The sequence below is a fragment of the Lithobates pipiens genome, unplaced genomic scaffold (genome assembly GCF_037356315.1).
Source record: "Lithobates pipiens isolate NorthernLeopardFrog02 unplaced genomic scaffold, aLitPip1_a1.2 Scaffold_8, whole genome shotgun sequence".
Lineage (NCBI taxonomy): Eukaryota > Metazoa > Chordata > Amphibia > Anura > Ranidae > Lithobates > Lithobates pipiens.
In genome coordinates, this window is record NW_027507903.1 from 381216167 (window position 1) to 381225225 (window position 9059).

The 9059-nt window shown below is 48.6% G+C and overlaps 1 protein-coding gene across 1 annotated transcript in view; it reads left to right on the forward strand.

Moving 5' to 3' along the window:
• The window catches only part of LOC143964144 (prefoldin subunit 1-like), a 280636-nt gene extending 272638 nt beyond the window's left edge, over nt 1-7998 (forward strand). The window contains exon 4 of the mRNA XM_077473839.1: nt 7676-7998. Within this exon, the coding sequence (XP_077329965.1) occupies nt 7676-7759 (84 nt within the window). The 3' untranslated portion in view covers nt 7760-7998. The remainder of the gene's footprint in view (nt 1-7675) is intronic.
• The last annotated feature ends 1061 nt before the right edge of the window (nt 7999-9059 follow it).

The window sequence follows — 9059 nt, forward strand, 5'->3', positions numbered from 1 at the left end:
TGGGGGTTCTCCGGGGGGCTCAGATCCTAGATTGGGGGCTGCGCTGGCTGTCTATGTCCCTGTGCTGTCATCTGTCTCTTTGCTGGTGTCTGTGGGCTCTGTATGAGAAGCATGGTCGTCTGCCATTTTCTCAGAGTTCGGCGGCCATTTTCCCTGTGTTTTTTGTACTATACAGGGATGGCCGGTGACCATTTTCTTATAGCCTCAGCGTGGTTTTTGTCCCCATTGCTAGTTCCTGGGCCTCAGAACAGCACAGTTTTTGTTCCTGGACACTTGTGAGCTGACACAGGACAAAGCAACAGCACGGCACAACACTCGGTCAGGGTGGAGAGTCCTGCGGTGGGGCCCCCTCAGTCTGTAGCAGCTAGGAGGGTTGGATTGAGCACCTTGTCCTTAGTCCCCAAGAGTAGCAGACAGAATGGGTCAGCATGGCGTTAGAAGTTGGCATTTATTCCCCAGATCTCCCTGCAACTGGCTCACCTCCAAACAGTGCAGTGCATTTGGACACTTTGTCGGCAGTCCTTGAAACGTTCGTTGCCAGGGTGGAGGCAGTGTGGGGGCGCAAGGGGGGTAAAAAATGGCCCCTGCCCACCCGTCCTTCAGGGAGAGCTCCGATTCAGTCGGGCCCCGCTGTGACTGGTGGCCCCTGTTCTGAAGTGTCAGAGGACGCTGACCAGTACAGTGAGGATGATTCCGGGTCCGCACAGGAAAAAGCGCTAGTTGGAGCACTTATCACCACTGTGCGTGATACCCTGAAAATACAGGATGCAGCAGGATCCTCTGCTGAGATTGGGTCCCGTAAGCCAGCCCGTACACTTAAGGTGTTTACGTATCTGATTTATTTTGATAAGTTCACATACAAGGAATGAGGAAGCCCGCAATGGACCTTTTCAGTCCCAAAAAGAATGGCGGTGCGTTACCCCTTTGAGGAGAGCCTCCTTAAAAATGGTCGACTCCCTAGTTGTGGACCCCCCCCCCCCCAGTATTCAGGTTAAAGTGACCACAATTCTGGTAGAGGGGGCTCCTGCATTTTAGGACCTTACCGACAGGCAGTGGCCCGGTCCATGTTTACATTGATGGGGTCAGCGCTACATCTGGTACTGGCCATGGCATTAGTGTCGCAGACCCTAACTGAGTGGGCAAAACGATTGCATCGTGAATTGGTGAAGCAGCAGTCCCCGCCAGTCTGTGTAGAACTAGCAGACCAGTTGGTGCACGGCCTTAAATATGTCTGTGATGCGGCCCTGGATACACTCCCACTGCTCTCCAGAGCATTGGTATCAGCAGTGGTGCTGCAGTGCCTAATCTGGCTAAAATGCTGGTTTGATGACCAGGCATCTAAAAAAAAAAAAAAAAAAAAAAAAAAAAAGCCTTGACGGATTTGCCCTTCCTTGGCGAGTGGCTATTTGGAGTTTCGCTGGATGACATTATTAAGAATGGGAAGAGCACGTTGCTCCCCCAGACCAAGAAGGGTAAGGAGCCACGCCGCAGGCAAGGGTCCTCCTTTTCCGCTCAAAAGAGGCTTTTTTGTCCGTCCGGGGCTTCAGGTAAGCGCTCCCAGTCCGACAAGATGACTGCGGAGGGACAAAAGCGTCCCTGGTCTTGCAAGCCTGCGAGCAAAAGTACTACCGCATGAAGGTTTGCCCCCCGCCCGACACATGGGTGGGGGGGGCTGCCTTCAGAAGTTTCCAGCTCTGTGGGCCTCCCGGCTGTCCGAACTGGTCTGCGAACTGATTTAATCGGGCTACAAGATAAGTTCCTCTCTTGGCCACAAAACATATTTTTTTCCCTCCAGCATAGTGACTCCCAGATCGCCGGGAGGGCCTGTTTGGGTCAGTAAGGGACATGCTCAGCCACGGGGTGATAGTACCTGTTCCAAAACTGGAAAGGTTTCAGGGATTCTACTAGGGGTGTTGAAAATAATCGGCATAGCGATGCATCACGATTATACCCTTTCCCGATTTGGCATCGATTGTTATCCAGCATAATCGATTATGCATGACGTAATTCCGGCTCCTCCCCTGCACAGCAGTGACTTTGCTGGAATGACAAGCCGCCCATCTGCTGGCTGCGCCTGCTGCTGTCCCATCCTCATGGACAATGTAGCCTCAGAGTCACGTGCTCTCCCCTTCCTCTGGGATTTGTAGCTCTAGACAAGTGGACAGTGACACTGGACATCTCCCCGATGGGTGGGCGCCGGGACTGCACGGAGCTCAGACACACAGAGATCACTGCAGCTGTGGGTCTGAGTCGACTTCAGGAAACAAGCTACGAGGAGAGGAGGGGGGTAGGAGTGCTCCAGAGGTGAGAGATAAGCCTGTCATGCTTGATATGTGCCGGTGAGTGTATAGAAATGGCACATCCCCCCCACTTGCTGCAACTATCCAGTGTGTGTATACTGTGTGCCTAACACATTGCGGGCTGCACAAACTTAGTGTCAAATTTCTTCCTGTGATTTCCCTATTATCCCTCCCCTCTGGAACCATCTACTGATCTGCAAGCAGTATATTTCTTACTGATTGCAATGTCTTCCTTTTTTTAATTGTTTCAGTGATGTTGATCTGTTTACAATCCAAGTTGCTGCCAAAAGACTCAATGGATTTGTTAAAGTGATACTAAAGGGCATTATTTTTTCTTTCAAATAAAAAAAGATATACTTAACTGCTGATCTCATGTCTCATGTCCCCAGCCTGACCATCTTCTGTATCATTTCCCCAGTCTCTGACCACCTCCTGTACTATGTCTGCAGTCTCTGGCCATCTCCTGTACTATGTCTGCAGTCTCTGGCCATCTCCTGTATTATGTCGGCAGTCTCTGGCCATCTCCTGTACTAGGTCTGCAGTCTCTGGCCATCTCCTGTACTATGTCTGCAGTCTCTGGCCATCTCCTGTACTATGTCTGCAGTCTCTGGCCATCTCCTGTACTATGTCTGCAGTCTCTGGCCATCTCCTGTAGTATGTCTGCAGTCTCTGGCCATCTCCTGTAGTATGTCTACAGTCTCTGGCCATCTCCTGTAGTATGTCTGCAGTCTCTGGCCATCTCCTGTAGTATGTCTGCAGTCTCTGGCCAGCTCCTGTAGTATGTCTGCAGTCTCTGGCCAGCTCCTGTAGTATGTCTGCAGTCTCTGGCCAGCTCCTGTAGTATGTCTGCAGTCTCTGGCCAGCTCCTGTACTATGTCTGCAGTCTCTGGCCATCTCCTGTAGTATGTCTACAGTCTCTGGCCATCTCCTGTAGTATGTCTGCAGTCTCTGGCCATCTCCTGTAGTATGTCTGCAGTCTCTGGCCAGCTCCTGTAGTATGTCTGCAGTCTCTGGCCAGCTCCTGTAGTATGTCTGCAGTCTCTGGCCAGCTCCTGTAGTATGTCTGCAGTCTCTGGCCATCTCCTGTAGTATGTCTGCAGTCTCTGGCCATCTCCTGTAGTATGTCTGCAGTCTCTGGCCATCTCCTGTAGTATGTCTGCAGTCTCTGGCCATCTCCTGTAGTATGTCTGCAGTCTCTGGCCATCTCCTGTAGTATGTCTGCAGTCTCTGGCCATCTCCTGTACTATGTCCGCAGTCTCTGGCCATCTCCTGTACTATGGCCGCAGTCTCTGGCCACCTCCTGTACTATGGCCGCAGTCTCTGGCCACCTCCTGTACTATGGCCGCAGTCTCTGGCCACCTCCTGTACTATGGCCGCAGTCTCTGACCACCTCCTGTACTATGGCCGCAGTCTCTGACCACCTCCTGTACTATGGCCGCAGTCTCTGACCACCTCCTGTACTATGGCCGCAGTCTCTGACCACCTCCTGTACTATGGCCGCAGTCTCTGACCACCTCCTGTACTATGTCCGCAGTCTCTGACCACCTCCTGTACTATGTCCGCAGTCTCTGACCACCTCCTGTACTATGTCCGCAGTCTCTGACCACCTCCCCTAGTATTTTGGGGGAGAGCCTGGAGCTCCTTTTAAGTTGTCTGCTATGTTTAGACTTTGCTACATGCAGGGAGTGTTGTCTTTTTTTTTTTTTAAAGAACAGATAGAATAAAAAAAATGGAGTTCTCCTGACTGCTTGAATTTTTTTGATGAAAACCATGCGCACTTGCGCTGTAATCGTGATACCAGTTTGTGGCCTGACTTCAGCACCCCAAATCTTTACCAAAGTATTGGCTCCAATTTTGGCTTTGACAACGTGGGATCGCAATCTGGTATCTGGACGATCTCCTTCTGAGAGAAGCTCCCCCTCAGAATTAAGGGAGGATGTGGCGATCACCATGTGAACTCTACAGGAGTTTGGATGGGTGTTGAACCTCAAAGTCTGTACTAGTGCCGACTCAGCTCCTGGAGTACCTAGGCTTACTGCTGGACTCCGTGGAAGCGAGAGTGTTTCTCCCATCAGACAAACTGCAGATTCTCAGAGCCGCGGTGAGGCTGCTGATGAACTGCAGGTGGTCGTCGCTGCTTTTCTGCATGGGAGTTCTGGGCCTCATGGTAGCCTCCTTCCAGGCGGTACCGTACGCCCAATTTCACACCAGAGTCTTGCAGAGGGAGATATTGTCCAAATGGGACAAATCTCCGTTATCCCTGGATTGGCAGATTCGGGTGAGCCAGTTAGTCAGGGACTCTTATAGCTTCATAGCTAGTAAGGTTGAATAAAGACACCAGTCCATCCAGTTTAACCTAAGTGAGTGTCTACCCCTATCCCTGTACATTGCACACTCACATTGGTCCCTACCCCCAAGGAGCCCACAATTCAAGGTCCCCATTCATATACTAGGGGCCAATTTTGGACAGAAGCCAATTAACCTACCTGCATGTCTTTGGAGTGTGGGAGGAAACCGGAGTACCCGGAGGAAACCCACGCAGGCACAGGGAGAACATGCAAACTCCAGGCAGGAAGTTTTGTGGGTGAGATTCGAACCAGCGACCCTTTTTACTGCTAGGTGAGAGTGCTAACCACTACACCACTGTGCCGTCCACTCTCTCCTCTTTTGGCTGAGGTCTCTGGTCCATCGGTCTGGGAAATCATTCCTGCCTCTTCATTGGACGGTGATCACAACGGACGCCAGCATGACCGGCTGGGGTGGAGTACTGGGAGTACAATCGACCCAGGGCCTCTGGTCGAGGGAGGAATCCCAGTTATCGATCAATGTGCTCAAGCTTCAAGCAATCGGGGTATGCCTCTCCACATGGTCGATGAGACTACAAGGGCGTCCGATCAGAATCCAGTCAGACAACGCTACGGTGATGGCATATGTCAAACATCAAGGAGGAACAAGAAGCTCGGTTGCAGCACGAGAGGTCCCGCACATCCTTCAGTGGGCGGAGCGATACGTACCGGCCCTGACGGCCATATACATCCCGGGAGTAGAAAAATGGCAGGCGGACTATCTAAGCCTGATGCTGGACCCAGGAGAATGGGCTTTGCATCCGGAGGTGTTCAGGCTTCTTTGCCTGCAATGGGGCACACCAGATGTGGATCTTCTGGCCTTTCGACTCAATTGGAAGGTGCGGAGGTTCGTGTCCAGGACAAGAGATCCTTTGGTGGACACGCCAGACGCATCGGCTCCATGGGAGCAGTACCAGCCGATTTACCCCTTCCCTCCGCTTGAAATGTTGCCATGTCTGCTCCGCGGATGCGCCTTGGCGGTTCCGATGTGAGAAGACCTCCTATCGCAAGGTCCGATACTCCATCCTGCTTTACCGTCGCTTGTTTTAACGGCATGGCTGTTGAAAGGCAGGTACTAAGGTACCGAGGTCTGTCGGACTCTGTAATCTCCACTATGCTGAGGGCACGAAAATCTTCTTCTCAGAAGAGATACCATTGTACATGGAAGGCTTATATCTCCATGTGTGAGGAGATGGGGTGGCGCCCACGCACCTATTCCGTTTCCAGGATCCTGCTGTTCTTACAGTGAGGAGTGGACCAGAAGCTGGCCTTGAGCACCATCAAGGGACAGATATCAGCCTTGGCTGTTTTTTTCCAACGACCCCTGGCGTCTCATTAGTGAGCGCCTTTTGTGCAAGGGACTCCACATGTAGTCCCTCCGGTGCGACCACCCCTACCTCCGTGGGATCTGAACCTGGTGCTATAGGCGCTACAGACGCTGCCATTTGAGAACATCAGGGAAATTCCCTTGTTGACTCTTTCTCAGAAAGTGGTCTTCCTATTGGCTATTACATCTGCCAGTAGGGTTTCTGAGCTGGCGGCCTTGTCCTGCAAGTCGCCCTATCTGGTTAGTCACAAGAATAAGGTGGTGTTGCATCCACAACCTTCTTTTCTGACAAAGGTGGTTTCGGCTTTCCATCTCAATGAGGACATTGTGTTACCATCTCTGTGTTCTAAGCCAACACACCCTAAGGAGGTGACCCTCCATTCCCTGGACATGGTTCGGGCACTAAGGGTATACATGTCTGCCACTGCTCCCTTCCAAAAGTCAGATTCTCTGTTCGTTTCGGTAGCTGGTCCAAATAAAGGGCTAGCGGTCTCATCGACCACCATCTCACGGTGGATGAGACAGATCGTGGTCCAGGCTTACGCCCTGAAGGGGCAGGTGCCCCCCTTTCCTGTCACGGCCCATTCCACCAGGGCAATTGGGACCTCTTGGGCCTTCCCACATCAAGCGTCAGTCTCCCAGGTGTGTAAGGCAGTGACTTGGTCGTCCGTTCACACTTTCACAAAGTTCTACAAAATTGATGTAAGCGCATCTTCTAATGCCTGCTTTGGCCACAAAGTTTTGCAGGCGGCTATTTAATGTTGCAATTTACACTCTTTCTTCTTGTTAGCGAAAGTTACATTTTGATTGTCAATGCATCTGATGCATATGTTGACCGCAAGTTCTGATGCGGTTGGTTCAGATGGTGACTCCTCCATTGGGGAGCACCTCTGGTTGTGGGTGAAGTTATATTTGCTTTTTCCACTCCTCATTATGACACTGCTTGGGGACGTCCCTACGGTCAAGATTAATGGAGCTGTCTGTTGCTACGGTCAAGAGAATATAGGATTTTTTGTACTCACCGTAAAATCCTTTTCTCTGAAATTCATTGACGGACACAGCACCCCCCTCTCCTATTAGTTTACGTTCTACTGCTTGTTGACATACTGAGCTGCAGGAAGCAGGCTGAGGGGGTTATTGCTAGAGGGACCGCCCCCTGGGCGGAAATGTACTGTTCTGCTGTTTTTCACATGAATTACATGTTCTGCCTAGTCCTCTCCTGAAGGTGGCATGATAACCCTAGATTAATGGAGCTGTGTCAGTCAATGAACTTCAGAGAAAAGGATTTTACGGTGAGTACAAAAATCCTATTTTTATGTCTAGAGGAAATACGGAAAGGTTTCTTCACAGTAAGAGCTGTGAAAATGTGGACTAGACTCCCTTCAGAGGTGGTTCTGACTAGCTCAGTAGATTGCGTTAAAAGCCTGGATTCTTTCCTAAATGTACATAATATAACTGGATACTAACATTTTATAGGCAGTTTATCCAGGGAATCCAGGCAAATCTAATTGCCTCTGGGGGAATCGGGAATGAATTTTTGTCCCTTACTGTTGCAAATTGGATCATGCTTTGCTGGGTTTTTCGCCTTCCTCTCGATCAACTGTGGGTATAGGATTGTATGGTTGTGTTTTTTTTTTTTTTTTTTTTTTTCATTGGTTGAACTAGATGGACTAACTATGCATGTTTATTTTATTATTTTTCAGGAAAAGAAGGCTTATCTAGAACGAAGTGTAAAGAATGCTGAAGATAACATTAGAGAAATGTTGATGGCCAGAAGAGCGCAGTAGCATCAGTTTTTATTTGTTGACTTTCTGTAGTAAAAAAGTGCTTGTGCATTTTCCTCATGTAAATGGTAACTGTATCATAAAATGCTATATTTTATAGCAAAGGTCCGATAAAATATATGCTTATGTTTCCCACTTTTTTTTAGTTAGAAACAAATTGGGTTTAGTACACGATATTACTGTAAAGAACATTGTATACATGGATGTACAACTCAATAAAACTCAACAAAAAGTGGTGACAATTGTTTCCATACAGAGTATTGTTGATATGACACATTATACAGAACAGAAAAAAATGATTAGAAAATTATACAATATGCTATGCGTATATATACCGTAATAACCATATCCCAGATAGTCTAGTTCAGGTGTAGGCAACCTGGGGCCCTCCAGCTGTTGTGGAACTACATTTTCCATGAGGCATTGCAAGGCTTGCCATTACAATTACTCCCAGAGGCATGATGGGACTTGTCTAGTTGTTCTGCAGCACCAATATTCTTATATCCCTTGGCAATGGCCCAAGAGGGAGTACTTGATATCAGAGGTATAAGATATACACTGCAGGTTTATGAAATACAGGTCAAGGATGATTTCAACCACCTATCCCATATTTTGTTATATTTGTCTGACATCTTATTGACATAAATAACACCTTAACATATAAGAAGGTTATCTTATATGTTAATCCAGGCAGCAAGAGTAGGAGATATGGCTTGGATCCAACACTGAGCTATGACCTTTCTAGCACCAATATTTTGTGCAGAAATTTAAGCCTGCACTTATCTACATCAGTGTCAGGAAATAAGCCCAATAGTCATAGTTTGGGGTTCATTGTCACTGGTGAGCCCATCTGATTTTGAAGGAACTGAATGATTTGCGCCCAGAACCCACAGCTGTGAGAACATTGCCAGAGGAGGTGCCAGTAGAGATCAAACATTTGGGACATATAGAGCTACGAGAAGGACAGAAATTGACCAGTCGGCCCATAGTTAAATATGCTCTGTGGGTAATATATACTTGTGCAAGTCTAGTGGACATTTTGGGAGAAGCTAGTTTTAGAAGTCTCTAGTACCTTACTACATTCCTTATCATCCAACTTCATCTACCCATTTAATCTTAATGGAGTAAGCAAGTTGGGACGCAGCTGAAGTAATTATTATGTCATAAAAAATAGATATGTTTGCGTGGTTTGTCACTTATCACATCTAGAACATCCAGGGAGAGCAGAACTGGGTAGGTGCCTGCAAATTGTGTTTTGTATATGTAGTGCAAGTCACACTTGCAAAAAGCGAAAAGGCATATG